This window comes from Pseudoliparis swirei, chromosome 11, assembly GCF_029220125.1.
Source record: "Pseudoliparis swirei isolate HS2019 ecotype Mariana Trench chromosome 11, NWPU_hadal_v1, whole genome shotgun sequence".
Taxonomy (NCBI): Eukaryota; Metazoa; Chordata; class Actinopteri; order Perciformes; family Liparidae; genus Pseudoliparis; species Pseudoliparis swirei.
The window spans coordinates 4,151,264-4,171,247 of NC_079398.1; the positions used below are offsets into that span (position 1 = coordinate 4,151,264).

General features: G+C 44.8%; 1 protein-coding gene across 1 annotated transcript in view; it reads left to right on the forward strand.

The window, feature by feature from the left end:
• The first annotated feature begins 427 nt into the window (after window positions 1-427).
• Window positions 428-19,984, forward strand: part of pacrg (PARK2 co-regulated) — a 134,949-nt gene continuing 115,392 nt past the window's right edge. Inside the window, exon 1 of the mRNA XM_056426588.1 lies at window positions 428-500. Within this exon, the coding sequence (XP_056282563.1) occupies window positions 432-500 (69 nt within the window). The 5' untranslated portion in view covers window positions 428-431. The remainder of the gene's footprint in view (window positions 501-19,984) is intronic.

A 19,984-nucleotide genomic window follows, 5' to 3' on the forward strand; every position in this document is an offset into this window, starting at 1 on the left:
AAATTAATATCAAATAAATCAGAAAATTAATATAAAATAAAGAAAAAACAACAAAGAAAATTAAAAAAAAATATATATATATATATATATACACACACACACACACACACATACATAATGATTTGATACATGTGACTACTTTTTAAAAATAATAAGAGCAAGGGAAATCTCCCGGTATGTAAAGCTGACTCTCAACATCCTCCTTTCAACAGTGCTCTGGAATTTCTATGGTAACAAGGAAACACAAGTCGCCGCAGCAACCGGACCCAGGCGTCTCCGAAGTTGCCTAGCAACCACCACAAAAAAACTATCGGGCGTCACGTTTTGAGAGCCAACTGATATAACTGATATAATCTACTTGTCAGCTAACATTACGCCTGTTTTTCTCGGGTCGGATTCGCCTCATCGCCTTCACAACACAACCAGCGGACATGTGGAGGACCGCGATGAAGATCCCAGCGCAGGGCTTCACCACGAAGGCCACGATGAAGAACTCCGTGGTGAGTCGCGCTGCTCACCAGCTCACCGACAGTCGGTGTCTGTGGCACGACGGCGGGCGGTTGTATTCAGGAACAACGGACTGACAGATCACCACATGTATGTTTACTGTCCGGGAAGTGCTGTCGGTACGAAGAACTACAACCGGGCACTGGCAATGATACGTGCGTAATTAGCGTAACTAATTACGCACTTTAAACATAAACTTCCTTCAGACACGATATAGAATGATGTGCAGGCTGAAGATGGCACATCCCCTATTAGCCTACGCTTTGCTTATTTGTGCTTTAGTTGTGTTTATTTATCAAATACTGAGGCTGAATGAATACATTGTTTATCAAGATGTGACTACTAGTAAACAAGGATATATAAATTCTTGATAAAGACCAATACATATATATATGGGGGGGGGGGGGGGGGGGGGGTGGAGGGGGGCAGCCTGTGACTTGCCTCTTCAAATGATCCTCTTCCTCTTCCTCTTATCATTTCTCTGTGGTTATTAAGCACATCCTACATCATCTTTTTGCTCTTAATGCAGAGCAACATCTCAACACACTAAAGTTAGATAGCCCAGAGTGGTCTGGTAGCAGCAACACAGTGTGTGTGTGTGTGTGTGTGTGTGTGTGTGTGTCTGGTCTGACATGCTGGTGGTGGGGTTTACACAGGTATGGAGGTTACTGTTTATTTAATATTTTGATGGTCTTAAGGACACGTTCAGAACCCGTTCCAAAGCTGTAACGGAACAACCAGCTGTGACACTATGACACAAAGAAGCACTAAAATAAGAAAAATCATTTCTTCATAACATTTCAGAGATACCACATTACTACAAAATGCTAATTATTTATTGACTAATGAAATTGTGAGGATGTTGGGGTCGTGATTTGAATATACCAAAGCGTTTATTTGTGTTATATAAAACCACATCCTTTTGTCTTCCTCCTTCCTGGACATTATGCTCCCGCAGTCCCCGTCACGGACCTCCAGTGGCGTTAAACGGCGTTGAAGGAGTTTACTAATTCCTAAAGACATGTGGTATCATCCTCTCCTCTCATTTACCCAACATGAAGACGGAACAGGAAGCTGTAATTCGTTTGTTTAGCAGAGGACTTCAATCTTTATTCATTAACTTTATTGATTGGTCAGTAAAACTAGAATCTGTGCAGCCAACACATAGATTATGATTAGAAATATGAACGTATCTGGGGTAGGTCTCCTGTAACCGTATCAATGCACACCTCTTTATGCTTAATATTTAACATTTAATTCCACTTAAACACACATTACACTTAAACACACACACTTACAGTCCCCTGTCTACAGCACCTGCATCTGTTTGTGCACTTTATTTGATCTGATACCATTGTAAATGTAATGCTTACATTATTGCACAGCAGCCAATGATTCTGATGCTGATATGTAAGATGAGTAACACACGTGCTGTCGCAGTAGTCCATGTAGTATGATCTTGTTAAAAAGGAGATTATGTGTGAAACTGGCATCTCCCTAAACTGATGCTGCATGCCAGCAGAGACCACCGCAACATGTGCATCGCCTCCCACTGAGTTCTGGCAGATGTGGTCGGCCAAAGGCTCTGGGGATGAAAACAAGCCTCCCAGCAGCACGTTTACACACACATCCGTGCTTTGCACACACACACACACACACTAGAGCAGATCAGCGCTTGGGCAATGTATCGGAGGCAATGTAACACTGAAGCCTGTGTGAGTAAAAGTGCTTCGTACTGTTGGTATCGTACGAGTTGACACGTATTTGTCACCAAGAGACGATCTGGCTCCAGTTTGTGCGAGGGGGAGAGGGATGTTGTCGGTTTCCGGGTTATGCAGTATCATATTTAAGCAACACAGTCTGGGATGCCTCACATTTTCCTTTTTCTTTTAATTCAAACGTGGCTCTTTTGCAACGAGGCATTTGCAGCTGGTGAGCAACAACGCGTGTCACAGATTGAGGCATCCTTCTCCTCCTCATGTGCTTGATTTCTCAGGAAATCATCCCCTACAATGTTGTAGAGATAACAAAAAGTTTGTCATTAAAATCTTTTTATTTTAGGGTGGAAATGAAGACAGGTGGCTTTGAGTATAATCATTCCATTATCCATACAGTTTATCCTCATCAGGGTCGTGGGGCGCTGGAGCCGATCCCAGCTGACATGGGACGAAGGCAGGGTCACCTGGACAGGTCAGAGGTCATCCAGGGCTCACATAGACACAGTGCTAGCCACTCCACCACCGTGCAGCCCAGTATATTCTTTATTATTTTTTACATGCAAACTGCAACCTTCGACTTATTCAGGGAATTCAAAGAATACCTGTTTAGACTTCTGTGTTTTCTTCTGATGCTGTTTAGGGGACAGGATTTGGATTTGGTCTCTCGTGAAACGAGAGCTCTGCATCAGAAGTTGAGGCATCGGGTCGGCAATAATTTAATGAATGGAATTGAGGAAAGCGTCAGTTTAATAGTTCCTGTCTGCAACCCCCCAGCTTTCACTTCCACATCTTTTCTACGTCTGAAATGTTGGCTGTCCATTCTTCTGGGGACTTTGATTTAAACAATTTAACGAGGTCTTCCTCTCTCATCCGCTAAGTTCTTTGTAGGAAAGATTTTTACTTTTTTCCCAATATCGATTTGGATACCTGTGGTTTGGGTGTAGGCCAATACCGGTGAGACCCGTTTGATTAACAACCTGTGCACCTCACTGCGTGGAGAAGACTGGGATCATTCATTTATGTGGAGGGAGACATCCCGACATGACTTCAACAATGATTTCTTAACTTTCTATTACAAAAAATATCAAATAAATACAAAGATGTAAACTGATTATTATGTTAATCAACCAGATTTCCATGTGGTCTCCGATACCCAATCAAGCTGTTTTAGTCAGCATCCGATCCGGTATCTTTGCATTTCTAGTTTGATGCACTCTGCTTTTACCTGGTTTTGTTATACCTGCAATTAAAACCGCTCTACGTTTTCAATGGCAGAGACTGCTTTGAGATGCAAAGGATGCAGTCAGAGCTATCAATGACTTCCTCCTCCTCGTTTGAAGGTCATAAACACATCTCCTGTCAAGAGCCTTCACAAGGAGGCCCTTTAATATTCACCAGAGGATCTGCTCCGCCTGGAACATGAATGATGGTACCACACTGCCATGCCACTAGCTAAATCCTCTACCAAAAACCATTACATTTTTCAGAGGCTTGCTTGTGTCTGTTGCCTTTTTTTATTTTTTTTACTTCTCCTTTTTTTTGCCTCCCCTGTGGTCACTGACATATCGCTCCGTAGAGGGCTTTGCAGAGAGCCGTGATTTGTAGGTAACTACAAGGCCATTTCAAGCCCTGAAAGGGTATGGGGACTTGAAGCATAGGCTTATTATGCTTTAACGTATTTGTGGTCATAGAAATTGAATCAATAGCTCAGGCCCACGCAACTCTCCCCCTTTTCTTCTCGTGATTCATCCCCGAGCATTTAAAGAGGAAAAAAAAAGGTGCGCATTACATTCTGGTGGGAGGTCGTCACCCTGTGTTTCAGACGGAGAGGAGAACAAAGCTGTTATTTTCTGTGTCGGGGAGAGAGCGAGCTCGGTGACGAAAAATAGCAGGGGGAGAGCGCACACACCTGCATGGTGGTGTGACTCGCATGGACATGAATACACACACATTGCAAATGTGAACATTTCAGTTGGCTCAGAGAGAGAGAGAGGGAAAAAAGATGTGGAATGTCATGAGTAATGCCGTGTGACTGAAATATTCACGGTATCATCATTTGCCAATCCAGAAAATGACTTACCTGTCAAACCAAGGGACTTTAAAGCTATCATTTTTACTTGAGACGGCCATGGCGGTAGGTGCTGCGAAGCACAGGTAACTTCACAGCTTCCTCATCAATCAAAAGTCAACTTACAACAACTTGTGTCGCTGTATTGATCACATCCACGCTTGTGGACTTTATTTCTTATTTGTTTGCAGCAACATAGCTGCTGTGGCTGTGCAGTTTGTCGTTATTCCATCAGCCTCTGACCTATTTGATGTGCTCAGAGATGTGGGCGGCCCTTCAGAGGGGTGGATTCAGCTTTAATTCATCCATCTCGCTGTTTAAACACGTACCTAAAAACCCTTTGGTCCCCAGTGAACTCACTCGGAGGGGTAGAATTGATTCATAGACTCCTGAAGGGGTGGAATATGTGACCTCCGATCCCCACCATGCCCTGTAATTGATGTATGTCGTCTGTAATTGGTCGGATGTTTTCCGTAACACATCCTGTAGTGTTTCCCTTTTTGCGTACCGCGCTTCCACAAAGACTGAGGTTACCGTCAAGGTCTCGAGTGTCACCGAGCCGGTCGCCACAGGGAGTGCTCCTTGATGAAAACAGACGCAACTAGAACGGGCACTCGGTAGAGCGCATACCTTCGCATATCACAAGATTGGGCGTTGAATTATTAACATTTTGGCATTAGTTGCCAATTGGATACAAATTGACCGCGCTGTGGTAGAAAGAAGATTTTGACCTTTTCATGACCTTGACCTTTGACCCGATTGATCCCAAAATCTAATCAAATGGTCCCCGGATAATAACCAATCATCCCACCAAATTTCATGCGATTCGGTTTAAAACTTTTTGAGTTATGCGAGTAACACGCATACAAATAAATAAATAAATACAAAATAAATAAATAAATACACGGCGATCAAAACATAACCTTCCGCATTTTCAATGCAAAGGTAAATATCACTACCTCACAACACAGGTGCAACATGGCCATGATCCTCTTGAAGGCGCCGCGTCGCCAGTTCACCTGAGAGGCCGAATCGATACAAACTACACCGAATCCCAACCTCAGCTTTCATAACACGCATGCAGCTCCTTTACCGTGTGCTCACCCCCACGTCTGCAGCAACCCTCACCCACAACAACACGCCGACCCCCTCCTCTTCCTCACCCCACTAACCCCCCGGGGACAGATGGAGACACGTGACCTTCATATCCGATTCCTCTCCTCTCCCACGGCATTGTCGTTATACACCTGAGCAGATGTCTCAGCCTCCTTCTGTCTCTCCGTCTCTCCGTCTCTCCCTTCCTCTCTCTCTCTCTCTCTGCATAACCTTCATTCCGCCAGGCATGATCCCTGAAGACGAAAACATTCCACGCTGAGAAACAGTGGGTTGCTCGACAATTACTGTGCACAATAATAGAAATCTAAACTAAGTCAGCAGTATATGAACAGCGAATACAGATGCACTTTAATTTGGAGTTTATTTGTAGTTATTTTGTCTTTAGGGGATTTGTTCGGATTGTGCTGATTCACTTCGACGCCCTAAGCACTGACTGTCATCTTAATGAATTACGCCATCTGAGCAAATTAGGTAAGTGACAGTTTAGAATTGATCCTTGATTACAGAGTTTAAATGAGTCTAAAATGTATGTGCAACCTGATTAAATGTAATCTCTCTTTAAATTAAAATACAAACCCAGATTAAATTAGTTTTCATTTATGTTTAGAATCAATCCAGATTTTAGTTTGGTCTGATGTGTATTACGATATGAAATTATTAAATCCTTTCTACTACCCACTGAAACACACAAAAACAGGATAAAAAGGATAGTAAGTTAAATGGATAGCAGGCGTTTGTTGACCAAGATTGAACCTGTAAAAGCTTTTATGGAGATGAATCTGTTTACTATTTCATTCGCAGTCAAAAGCATCCTACCCCATCGCTCCTAACACGTTTACCTGACACAGGAAACCATAATGTGCCCGGCGTGATACATAAACTGGCCATGAAACCGGTACGGTGCTGTGTGTGTGTGTCGTGTGCGCAGCACGCCTAAGTAAAGGTAAATTGAGCAAGTTTCCACTGTCGCAACCTGCCTGCTCGCCCAGTGGAAGGGTTTCTGGAAGTCGGTGGTGCTTGTCGACACACCAACCCTCACACACACTCAAACTATTTTCCTGCATCCTTCCCTCTGCTCCTGCACGCTTGTCTTATCAGCACCAGAGGCGTGTGGAGTCCGCCGCTGTGAGCAGCTGGGCTATTGGAGGAAGAATTGAGTCATGGTAAAAAAGGTTAAATTGGCAACGGGCTCTGGAGGCCTCCTGGCGTTCCCATTACTATCGATCCACCACGGCACCTCAAGGCCTGGAGTGGGCCGACCATCTTACAGTTCCCCACATGACTTTTGACTTTGTTGACTTCGGCTGCCTCGCTCCTCACTTTTAACGCAGTGGAAACAGACTGACCCCAATAGCATACCACTTTCAGCACTGTTTAAAGATATTTCTGTATCCATGAAACGTACATTTTAATTCGTCATTACAGAGAAGTAACGCCAGTCTGTGAAAAGCCATTCAATTCAATTCAGTTCATTTGTGTAGCCCATTTTCACAAATTACAAATTCCCCTCAGAGTGCTTCACAATCTGTACATATAGACATCCCTGACCTTTGACCTTTGACCTCACATCGGATCAGGAACAACTCCCAAACCACCCTTCAGGGGAAACAAGGTCAGACCCCTTGAGGAGAGAACAGAGGAGGATCCCTCTCCAGGATGGACAGGTGTCATAGATGTCATGTGACCAGAAGGAATCATTACACACACATTAAAACACAGGAACAACACAATGAATATGAGGGAGTGGATGAAGAGTTGGTAGTCGGCATATTCCACCATCCAGACCTCCACCATCCATCAGGCAGATGGAGATTCCTTTTGAGACTTTGCTTTGATGTACTAAACATCAGGTGTTGGTGTTTCGTTCATATCTCACATGAACATTTCCACTGAGGATGGATTTGGTTGAACTTACAAGAAGTATTTTCCGTCCTTGATGCTCCTTTCGCCAGGTATCGAATAGATTAGGTCATAATTGATGACGTGCTATCCGGAGTGCAGGACTGCCGGAATGTCCGTGACCTTCTCCGCGTTTGAAGAAACCGCCATCTGGAAACTTCAGTCCGACTTTCGAGAAGTCCTTCCACAGCGTTGTGTCGCGGCCGTGGAGGAAGTGCTTGGCTGATTACGTCTATTATGTTTGCTTTCCTCAGAGCTCGGTTGACAATGACACTGGCCTCTGTGTTTGTTGTGCTCTCCTTCAAGCTCTTGTAGCCTGCATTCTAATTAGATCGCTTTTAATGGAGAATGTTTATTGCCCCTCGCAGGGCCTCTATTCTCCGCTCTAGAGTTAATTAGCCCTATGTCATGTGATAACCGGTGCAGAGGACATCCAAACCCGCATGCCTCTCGATGAGCTGTGTCCTTCCCGGATCAAAAGCAAGAAGGCAGGGTTGGCTCGTTTCCACTTTGTTTACGTCGTATTAAAAGCACAGACGAATACGAGGACGTGCTTTGATGTTGCTATATTAAACATAATTTCACTTTAGGGATGGCAATTATAAAAAAGATTCTGTGGTTAACCGTTCATTCACCGCCAAGAGGGCCGGACGAGTTCTCCCAGCTGTCAGGACATCCCCAAACACAAAGAGGTTAAATCCACAATTTATCGCCAGCTGCAGGGTATGTGCAAAACAAAGTGACTTCATTCTCCGCTCAGGTAGATATCACTCCACTATGTCTTTAAATAGCAGATTATTGTATTGTGTATTAAGTACAGCTCCTTACATTGAAGGGGTTAGCCCTAGAGCACCAACTCCAGCTCAGGCTCACTTAAAGTGCGCTGACCTTTAAGCTATTCTGATTTGTTTTTTAAAATGTTGAAAATGAATTCAAACTGTTTAAACTACAACATAATAAATTATTTGCAGGTCATCGGTTGAATGGTTAATTATTATCATCCCTACACAGACACACATTTCTTTGTCCATTACACACAACGTTCCTTGTAAATTATTAATGATTGCTAATGTTGTGTTATCCAGCTTTAACGGGCACGGTGACAAAAGGTCAACAGCCTTTTTTTGTATTTTCGGCAGCACGCCGCCACCAAGAGAAAAAGCCATCGTCTTTTTTCAGAGGGGTCCGAGCTTTTTGTGCTCCGAGCTTTTCTCCATGACGACGCGATGTGCACACGGAAGTGATCACTTTATGTAAAACTAATTAGTCCATTTTAGTCTTACTAACTTTAAAGCTTGTATCTTTTTTTCTTCTTACAAAACTGATTTATAGTATACCACCAATATTATGCAAGACTGTTTCACAAACAGAAATATGGGGTGAAATGTATTCTTTTGGCAGCCTATTTGTCACATAGGGATTAATAATAATAATAATAACTTTATTTATATAGCACCTTTAAAAACAATGTTTACAAAGTGCTCTACAGAGAGTCAAGGCAAAACCAATAGAATAGTAAGAAACAAATATAACATTTAAAAATATATATTAAAATAAAAAATAAAAAACTATTTTATTTTCGTATACTTTAGGTAGATTTGAATGCTTTACACTCTGCTTCTTGAAAAACAACCTTCTACTGAAGGCCTGTTTACAATCAAATGTGGGCTGGGAATTACTGAAAAATTCCACCGTGAAACTGTTGACTTCAGCCCTCATTCATGCATTTTGTACGTTATATAAAAACTAAAACCATAATTGCAAACACCGCCAAAGGTTCTTCGGTTGAAACCCATTCAGCAGGACTTGTGTGCACTGTGTGTGTCCACGGAGAGTCCAAATGGCAGCGGGTTCCACAGACGGGTCAAAGGCAGGCAGCGATAATGGTGATCTGACAAAAAAACAAAGGGCGGTGAAGTGATGTATGTGGAGCGCGGCTGATGAGCGAGGAGGTGGGCGGGAAAAGCCGAGCAGTGCTGATGAGGGAACCGGCGGCGTGTAGGCAGGAGGGGATTTCATCAGAGCTTTTATAACCACTTTTCCTCGTCTTCAATAGAAAACCTTGTGAGGTCAAGGGAAGATGTGCAAGAGAGATTCCGGAGAAGAGCTGAGAGAATCCAACACAGAATCCACTTAAACCGGGCCAGTGGGCCGCAACCTTTTTTCAGCGATGTACCCAGTGAAATATTTCTTCTAATTTAATATATAACTAGAACGGGCACTCGGTAGAGTGCATACCTTCGCATATCACAAGATTGGGCATTGAATTATGAACATTTTGGCATTAGTTGCATGCCAATTGGATAAATGGTAAAAATAAGAAAAATAAGATTTTGACCTTTTCATGACCTTGGCCTTTGACCCAATCGATCCCACAATCTAATGAAATGGTCCCCGGATAATAACCAATCATCCCACCAAATTTCATGCGATTCGGTTTAATACTTTTTGAGTTATGCGAGTAACACGCATACAAATAAATAAATAAATACACAGCGATCAAAACATAACCTTCCGCATTTTCAGAATGCGAAGGTAATAAATACAATTCTGTTCACGAACTCACACTTATATTCTCTTTTGAAATGACTTTTTTAATGGATGCTAATTTTAAATTGATTTTTTACAAATCCCATGTACCACCTGGAGTCTTCACCCCCCTTTGAGAACCGCTGAACGAGGCGATGTCGTGTTGATGCCGAGGCGTTTGGGGTCTGCCGTGGCGACATTACAGCGTTCTGAAGATCGACTGTGTGGATCTCTCACTTCGCCCGTGCGTTCGTACCGCAGTGTTTCCTGGTGACGGGCTGCTTGACCCGTGGTGTGTGATGGGGAGACACTGGAGCTCCTTCCTTCCTGTCGCTGTTCAAACTTTACAATCAACACTCCCAGTAGACCACATAAACCAAAACTGTCAATTACCTCATTTACGTATCAATTAAACTGCTCAATATCAATATTTCCGATGTGCAATAATGTTTAGAAACCGTTCTTTCTCGCTTTTTTACTGTTCAATTATTTAGTAAACCTATCTTGCTCCTTGTTAATGCATCCCTTTTGCTCCTGAATGAACATCGGCATCTCGTTTGCTTTTATAAAAGGCTAAATGGTGCGCCGCTTTAGATATTTGTACTGCAAGGAATGATGCTGAAGGAGATAAGAAAGGAAACATTTAAGTCTCTTTATAATATTTAGAAAATTCAATTAGCTCGTATCACGTCCGCCAATTAGATACTTCTGGTTGATTCCACTCGGCTGACAACCCTCCGAAGACAACGAGACTTTTGGACCACGGCCCAGAACTGGCGAGCGAGTCTGAGGGCATCTGATGGATGTTTAAGGGATGGCAGGTCCAGGGAGGGAGAGGAGGGTAAACAGTGTGGGGGAAGTGAGCAAGAGCAGCAGACAGGAACAGAGAGACCGAACAGCAAAGTGACAACAACAACGTTTTTCATGTTTAGAGATGTTGTGCCTCCTCATCTCCTAGCTCCTATAGCTCCTAGCTCCTCCGGCTTTTGACCTGGAAATCGATCTCAGTGCTCCATTTTGAAGGACGTCCCAAATCATAAAAACGCATCTTGAGAGAATTAAGGACGGAGTAGTGGAGAGGTTTGCCGAAGGAGCTAAAAGCTAACATGAAGTAGAGGTTTTTCTTTTTGAATTCATGTAAAAGAGAGGTGACACACAGCTGGAATAATCTGTTCACAGCCCATCTCTTCCTCGGAAAGAAATCGAGGATGTACAAACTGGGAAGTGATAATTAATTGCCTTCTAAAGTCCTGAGATTTCCTGTTGAGGTCATAAACAAGACATAAGTATCTTAGTATTATATCTTAAGTATCTTTTATAGCTGACAAACGCTCCAAAATGATTTTCAAGCTACTCTGAACCTATTTGTTAGTTTATTTTTGTTTTATTGACTTAATTGAGTCACCTCTAATTTAAGACAAATTTCATCAATTGTTTATATTATAATGTGACTCTACTTGTGGTGTGTGGTCTGTGTCTTTATGTCGCTGTTACAATTGACACATACTGCCCTAATGGCCATACTCCACTTAAGTGTATTAAACTGACAGGGCATTCGTCTTTTCTACAGCCATCCTCCATCATTATCATCCAACTGACTGACTTGTCCTTGCTAGAGGAGAATATGCCCTTATTAGGCATGTTATCCACTTCAGGGTCCGAGCTCGCATACTGCCTACATCAACATAATAAGAACCAGTCCAAGAAAAATCAATGTATCTGACAAACGCCGTCGTTCCAATCCAATAATGCCAAATGGTGGCCTTTGTTTCACTACCTCCCGCCTTAGAAATCTTTTTAAATCACCATCAATGCAATAACATTGGCCTGACCTTTTGAATTTTGCTGACCAGTGCAGAGGCCGAAATGAGCTCGATGTCCGTACCTCTCACAGACGATGGCAAAGTTCACCATGCCTTCGTGACACATAGCAAATGCAATATTGTAATGAATGTTAGAAAATGGGCATTTTACAACGGAAACAAATCCGCTTATGGGGAATATTCTCCCTAAAGAGAAGAGGGATGGGAGAGCAGAGCAAAGAGGAAACCGGTTCCACCTTGTTGTACAGCAGCCGCCTTCCTAGGTGGTTCTCCCGGTCATCTTTCTTCACCCAGAGTCAAGAAAGTAAACCTGCAAACCCTTTGAGATTTGAAGTAGCGTGTACGTTCCTTTCAGAAGGCCACTGAGGATTCCTCTGCTGCTGAGGCAAAGTGCTCCCGGCCCAACGTCCGCTGGAGGCAACGGCTGTGCCTCAGCCAACTAGAAAGGGAAGGAAAGGGAAGGGCTGGGGGGCAAACGTCCTCCCAATACTGTCAGATATGATCCATCACACGCCGCCTCCCTTCCGCTCCATCCACCTCTGCTCATTACCCCTCGCCATCCGGAAACACCAACCAAATTCTACCAACGAGTGTTTGACCAACCCGAGACCGGCAACCTGTCCGTGACTCATCGTCTCTCTTCTCTCTCTTTCCTTCCCTTCTCTTCCTCGCACTCAAAGGGGCGACAGAAGAAAAGCAATATAACCCCATGGCCCTTATCTGCAGAGCACGCCAATGCATGTCTGGCCTCAGATGCAGCTTTAGCCTCGCCTGTCCTTTGAAGGCGCTCATCTCCCTTTGATTTCAGCCAAATGGTTGAGTCTAGTGACTTTCCATCTGTCACTCTGACAACCATCTCTTTAGCGTTGTCAGATTCAACTGACTTTGTTTGTACCGTCTGTCTGGCTGTCTGACATTGTGACATAGATGCCGATGTGATTGCTAATGTAAGAGATTGTGATTCAGACCTTTAATGGAGACGGATCAAAGAAAACTCCCGGACGCTTTTTTTTAAGGTTATCTGTACCCGTCTTGGCTGTATTTTTTATATTACCATTTTAGAAATTGATGCTCTGATACTGAGTGATTTAGTGAGGAGGCTAAGGGTCATCATCACATTACATTCACAAGGTTCCTCTGAGAGGGGCCACAAAAAGACATTCGAGCCAAGGAGAGTCGTAGAACCAAGCGTTTTTATGATTAGGAAATTGGAGTGAGTGGAGAGGAAAGACATTGGAGAGCGAATATATTTGATTCAGGGGAGAGAGGGTGACGCAGCACAGCTCTCAGAGAGGAGTGTTCATTTAGAATTGTATTCATGTCATGTTGTCGCTCGGACTGAACTTGGAAAGGTCATTTTTTAACTCTTACCAAAACAACAAGCAGTACTTGAGCTTCGCTTCGGTTAGGACTGTTTTTGAGGTCTTATGCATCAACTTTACGCACTAACTTTATGGATTAAAGCGGCGTCCTTGGTGTGGGACGGCGAGGCTAAAGGTCTGGCTGTTTGCGTAGCAAGTCCCTGATTCACTCCCTCGTTCACAGCGCCTTGATTTATGCCTGTCATCAGACGTGTGGGATTAAGGAGGTGGCACAGAGAGACCCGTGTTAATAGCCCAGACACCTTCACCGTCAAGGCTTCAGCAAACCTCCAAGAGGCGTGGAAGCAAGGATCAGACTGATGGACAGACAGATGAACGGACTGTTGGAGCAAGAATTGATCAAACTGAGCGAGACGAATGCTGCTCTCCGAATGACGAGAAGGCACAAGCAGTGCCTCGGACATGTCTTTACTGAAGCTCGATTGTATTCATTTGTTTGTGTGACTGTGCGCATGTGTGTGTGTGTCTCGCTCCGGCAAGCAGTGTGAGATTTGAGGCGTCTGAGAAGTTGCCTGTTTTCAAGGCATCGAGGTGCATTCGGCTCATCCAGAATAACAGCGACCCCTGCAACAACCTGGGAGACCCCGTCTCCTCTTAGTCTGCAAAATGAACTCATCTGGGATCAGGAAGCATTTCATTTAGCAATCAAGTCGGGAAAGGAAATGGAGAGGGAGACAATAAAGTGTGCTTTGTGATTGGATGAGTGCCCTGGGTATCTACTAGCAGGCATGTAGGCTTCAGTGGGCTTCCACCCCCTCCCCAGTTTCATGTCTGTTTTTAGACCATGCAGGCCGGGGTCTCTGTAAGCAAACCCAGCGGAATACTCTTTTAGCAGACGGCCTTACAGGGAGCAGGACCGTTTCCAAGAATAGAAAAAACCCACCGGACGTGTGATAAGAACAAGAGCCTGCGGTTCATTCCGCAATACATACTAATCACCCAGATAACGTCCTTCACTCTTCGCTGTTAAAACACATTCTCATATCAGAGATAGAACCTGTATCTCTTGCCATGTGCAGTCTGCTTATCGCCCCCCAGAGATTGGAGTTTGAATGTGTGTGATGTGGTCACCCTGTAGACCCGCTCGCCCCTCTCTCTCTCCTGCGTGTCTGTGGCGCTGTGACCGAATCGATGGCCTCCTGCCTTTCTGGGTGTGTCTGTCTCCTGTTCCTCCCCCTACGGGCCCATTGCTGCCAACTCAAACCTCCCACAGCTCTCAGCGACGCGTCCTCGCTGAAGTCACAGCTACATTCACATGCTTCGCTATCTCGTCTCCTCGTCTGGTTACAGCCTGCTCGCCCATCTCGGCATCCCCCGGTCCGTTTATTCCTACGGATGCCTCCTTATCTGCTTAGTTGACTGTCTCCTTACCTGTAGAACAAACTTCGGTCTCAACTTTTGGATGAGTCATGCGGTTATCCTGAGCTGCGGCCAGCACCTAGAGCCACTCCAAACCCAAGAGGGTTGACACTGACTTCAGGGATATTAATATTCTATGAGGTGGTTTTCAGTCCGCCATTAAATTAAATGCAGTTATGAGGATGTTTATTGACAAGAAGCTACTTATTTGGTGTGTAAAATTGTGAGGACAGTTAAATTCTTCCTTATCAGCAGCAGAAGTGGCAATCGCAGCAGGTCAGGGATGTAGTTTTCCTTCTGTGTCTCATTAATTTCATGGCCCAGCTTAGTGTTTTAATACCTTCTTCGCTGATTGGGGCAGTAAAGACAAAGCAGTGGATCAGTGCGCGCCGCACTCTATTAACAGCCTCTCTTTGCTGACACGCAAACATGCCGTCGACGCACTCGCAGACGTGCACACAAAGAAGCAACACACTCTAATTGCACAAATTGAATAGTGGTCAGACATCTTCCCGGTAAATCATATTTCTTGTAGCCATGTATTACAATGTGTTGTGGTAATAAAGGACCAGTGTATAAATGATCAAATTAAAAACTTGAAGCGATTCAGTGATAAAAAGGTAGTTGGATTCATTATCACGCGACGACAAATGATATGACAGTTTTTATATTACATTACATAACATTATATTACATTACATGGCATCTAGCAGACGCTTTTATCCAAAGCGACTTACAATGAGTTAATCAACCAAGAGAACAAACTAAGAACAACAAGAATACAGAAAGTAACATTTCTTCAAGAAAGTCGAACTACAAAAGTACCATAGGTAATACCATAGGTAATACCATAAGTAATACCATAAGTAATACCATAGGTAATACCATAAGTAATACCATAAGTAATACCATAAGTAATACCATAAGTAATACCATAGGTAATACCATAGGTAATACCATAAGTAATATCATGAGTAAATAAATTAGAGCCATTTCAGTGCCACTGAAGTGCTAATCTGTGTTTTAATCCAGGTATAGTCTGAAGATGTGTTTTTAGTCTCCGGGTGAAGATGTAGAGACTTCCTGATGTCAGTGAGGAGCTCGTTCCACCAATCAGGAGCCAGGACAGCAACCAGTCTGGATTCTAGTGATGAGCTCGAAGTGACGGAGTCACAAGTCGACCGTCTGTCGCCGAGCGGAGCGACCGTGCCGGGGTGTGAGGTGTGACCACATCCAGGATGTAGACGGGGCCCGATCCGTTCTCAGCACGGTACCCAAGAACCGATGCAAGGCTTTGACACGACCTGCACACGAGTGGCGCTCTACATGTGTGTGTGTGTCACTGGAGGTGCACATTGACTCATGCGAGGCGAGCGACGTGCTCGGCCGGTGTCCGGGGCTCAGCGCACGTGTTTTTCCCGCTCATTTCACAAGTAGTAAGAGTGGCGACATTCTGCCGACTCACTCCGAGCCGCCCTCTCAACTCGGAGATATGAATCGGCCGGCGGGGCGCTGGAAGCACCCGACTGCCCTGCTGCCAGACTGATAAGTGGGCCACACAGAGAAGATGGAAATACTCAGAGAATTCTCACTCCCTCTCTCTCTCCGTCGTTCGGTCTTGCTCACTCCCCCCCCACAAAACTCTTTTTTTCATATCCCGTTTACGTCTCTCTGCGGCTACGCTTTTTTTTTTTTTTTTAAGTACCAGGGAGGGTTAAACTAGACCAGACAGAAAACAGCGGGGCGCTCTTCAGCGCTCGAAGCTTCGTCTTGAAGTTCTTCTTCAAAGTCATCCCTCTTGCGCACCGTTCAATCGTAGGCGGCCGTCACCCGTTTCATCCTCGCGTCTTTGCAGTCACGCGAGGCGTGCATTGTCGTCTTCGCAGAGCGGCGTCGTCATTTTTCATTACACACCCTGCCCTTGTGCAGTTGATGCAAGCGCCTCTGACACAGTGACACTTGTGAAGCACACCTCAGTGGTCCTGTGAGCTCTGAACAAAAGACTCTGTTAGCCTCCACCAGGCTGCGGCGCTTTGCTCATTTGTTCTCGTCCCGCCGTGTCTCTCTCAACGCGGCTAATTTCTGCACACGATGAAACTCACTCGCAGACTGATTGCACTTCTTGCTGTTTGGTCGTGAGAAATTAATGAAGTGCCGCACAAATATTGCAGATTTCTTCTTCCGAAAAGGAATCGGCCTCCCAGCGGTCTGTGCTTTGCCCTGCAGAGAGAAAGAGCAAACACATCCTGTCGAAGGATTGTTTGACCGAATGAGCAGATTCCCTCACAGCCTAAACACCTCCATTATTTGAGTCGGTGCCCTGTTAATTTATTTGCAGTTTGAGAATAATGCATGCATCTTTAGTCCAGACTCTATCCCTGATGGCGAGCAGGCAGGCAGCGGGTTAGTGGAAATGGCCATGTAAATACAGCAGGCTAATTTTATTGCCTGTGGCAGCGACGCGCACGCTGACCTTATCAGGAGAGCCTCGGCCTGTCGGCTCCATCCTCTGTGACTCACCTACGCCACGCCTCCCCTCAGGAAGGGCTTTCTGTACGGCGCTAGATTTCAATAACCCCTCAACCGAGAACAGCAGTGAGAGAGAGAGAGAGAGAGAGAGAGGTTTGCTGCCTCAGTAAACAGGTGATGCAATGCACCTATGTGCAGTGGCACTCTTGTCCCCCCCCCCCCCCACACACACACACACAAATATAATGCAATAAAATGCATGTTTGACCTGACAGACTCGAGGCAGGAGGCTAATAGGAGACGGGTGAAAAGTGAGATTAACGAGGGCCTCATTTTCAGGAAATGCGCAGTGGTGATGGCAATGTGGGGTTGACAATGAATTGACTGCCCTTCACCAGACATCTATCAGAGGTATTCAGAGGGGTTTTGGGGTGGTGGTAAATAGCATAGAGAGAGAGAGAGAGAGAGAGAGAGCGCGCTGCAGCTGGAGGCCCAGCACAGTGATGGATCACCTACATGCTGCAGCAGCCCCGCCACGCTGCACTCACCCTCACAATTGATGAGCCACGCCTCTTGTCTCCCCGTTTCCCTTTTCCCGTCATCCACTCTTCCTCCGTCCCCCTCCTTCATCCTCAAACCTCTTGACTGCGTCACTCTCGTTCTCTTTGTTCCACGCATCTCTGCGTCTCCGGTCGAGCTCCCCTTCACCTTCTCTCTTCATTTTTCCCTCCGTTTTTCTTTTCTTCTCGGTGCCATAGCACAGCCACTCCTTGTGTCAAAATCAGGCGGGAGAGCCATGGAAGTGCCATTCTAATAAGGTTCGAGGGAGCATCTCTGTTTCTCAGGGTGACACCTTTTATAAATGACGGGAGCGTGGGGCCCTGCCGGTGCTCAATCACCTCCGCAGCGTCCGGCCCACGGGGAGCTCGGCGTGTGCTCGGTGTGCGGCTGCATGTTGGTGCGTTATTGCCTCCGTCGGCTCACGCGGCGGCCGGGTTTACGGCGGAGCTAGTTGGAGCGGACACCAGTATTAGGAAGGAAACAGATCTGGAGGCAGAGCGAAGGCGAAGGAGAGAAATGACAGCCTGGAGCTCATCTGACCAGCACTGCCTTGTTATGACTCCCTGATGTGTGCGCCGGGGGCTCACAAAACAGACACCTCCTCCCTTTATTGCCTTACACCACCTCCATCTCTGTTCTGTAGTCTCTCGCCTCACAGGCGTGCTTTATAGCCTCCACTGGAGGGGCCGGACGTTGCCTCCTTGTTTCGGCCCGTTCCAGGTCGGGACTCGGTTTCTTTCTGTCTTTTTCACGCTTTGTGTTTTTGTTTATAGATAGATAGATAGATGCTTTATTAATCCCCAAGGGGAAATTTGTCGTCACAGTATACAGCACCAATAAACTAAACACACGAGAATAAAATATAAAAAACAGGGATGAAAGATATAGATGTATACAAGTAAAATATAAAATACAAAATGAAGTATATATGTATATAAAATGAAACGTATATGTATATATATACACTCACACAAACAAATATAATACAATGACTGTGCAAAGTATACAAAGTAAAATATAGAATAAAATATATATGTATATATGTACAATATATATGCATACACAATACAATACTAATGACTGCAGTGTAAAATTAAATTAAATATAAAAATATTAAATATAGACAGTGTGCAAAATGCAAAGTGTGTGTATGTGTGTAGTGTAAATGAAAATGAAATGTGTGAAGTGCAGATCAACATAGTATACATTTTAAGTTATTATTACAGTTATTGCACTATGATCTGGCAAGAGGTGATCTGTTGTAGAGCCTCATAGCCGTCGGCAGGAATGTTCTCCTGTATCTGTCCTTGTGGCAGCGGAGCGTGACGAGACGTCTGGAGAAAGTCCTCCTCTGTCCCTGTAGTAGGTCAGGTTATGCCAGCGTTTTAGAGCAGGGATGCATTTTGGATCACACAGGAGTGCGCCGCGCCGCATGGTGTTGTTCTCACCACTTCACGTCTCAACTCAAGCACCCTTTGTTGCAGGCGGAGTAACGGGAAACGGCAAAACCGTGCCGTGATTTAAACGTGTTCATAGAATGAGATGTGCAGAGAGTGAGATGTGACTGGATGGGGAAACAGAATCTGCAGCGGTGGTTGTCATCAGCACAGCTAGTCCAAATTGAGTTAACACCAACGCATGCTCGCCCATACAAGACATCATTAGCTTCGCATTGAAAATGCAGAAGATCATGTTTTGATCGCCGTGTATTTAGTTATTTATTTGTATGCGTGTTACTCGCATAACTCAAAAAGTATGAAACCGAATCGCATGAAATTTGGTGGGATGATTGGTTATTATCCGGGGACCATTTGATTAGATTTTGGGATCGATCGGGTCAAAGGTCAAGGTCATGAAAAGGTCAAAATCTTATTTTTACCATAGCACGGTCAATTTGTATCCAATTGGCATGCAACTAATGCCAACATGTTCATAATTCAATGCCCAATCTTGTGATATGCGAAGGTATGCGCTCTACCGAGTGCCCATTCTAGTTTAGGGATGCTTTTGGAGGGTGTGTGCTTCTTATCTGCCCTGTCCAGAAGTTCATGTGGTTCAAAGAAGGCTACACAACATAGAGAATATGTTCTAGCTTTTGTCAGACGAACTTAGCTTAGAGGCTATTGCTATAACTCTGGGGTTCAGTGATAAAGACTTTTCTAGCAGCAGCAGCTTTAGAGCAGAATGTCATAAATGGCAGAACAGGAGCAGGCAGATCGATCATCGGATTGGCATCAGGAAGCCAGCAGCTGATAATGGTTCCAGAGTGCTATTCATATCACAGTTCTCCCTGAGCTGCAAGAAACGACAGCCCACATCAGTAGCACATGAAAAAGGCCCCCGGGTTTGGCTTTAATGGCGTGCCTGCAGCCACTAGAAAATGTGCCTGCATGGTGCACACACACACACACACACACACACACACACACACACACACACACACACACACACACACACACACACACACACACACACACACACACACACACACACACACACACACACACACACACACACACACACACACACACACACATCCTACTTCCTGGTTGT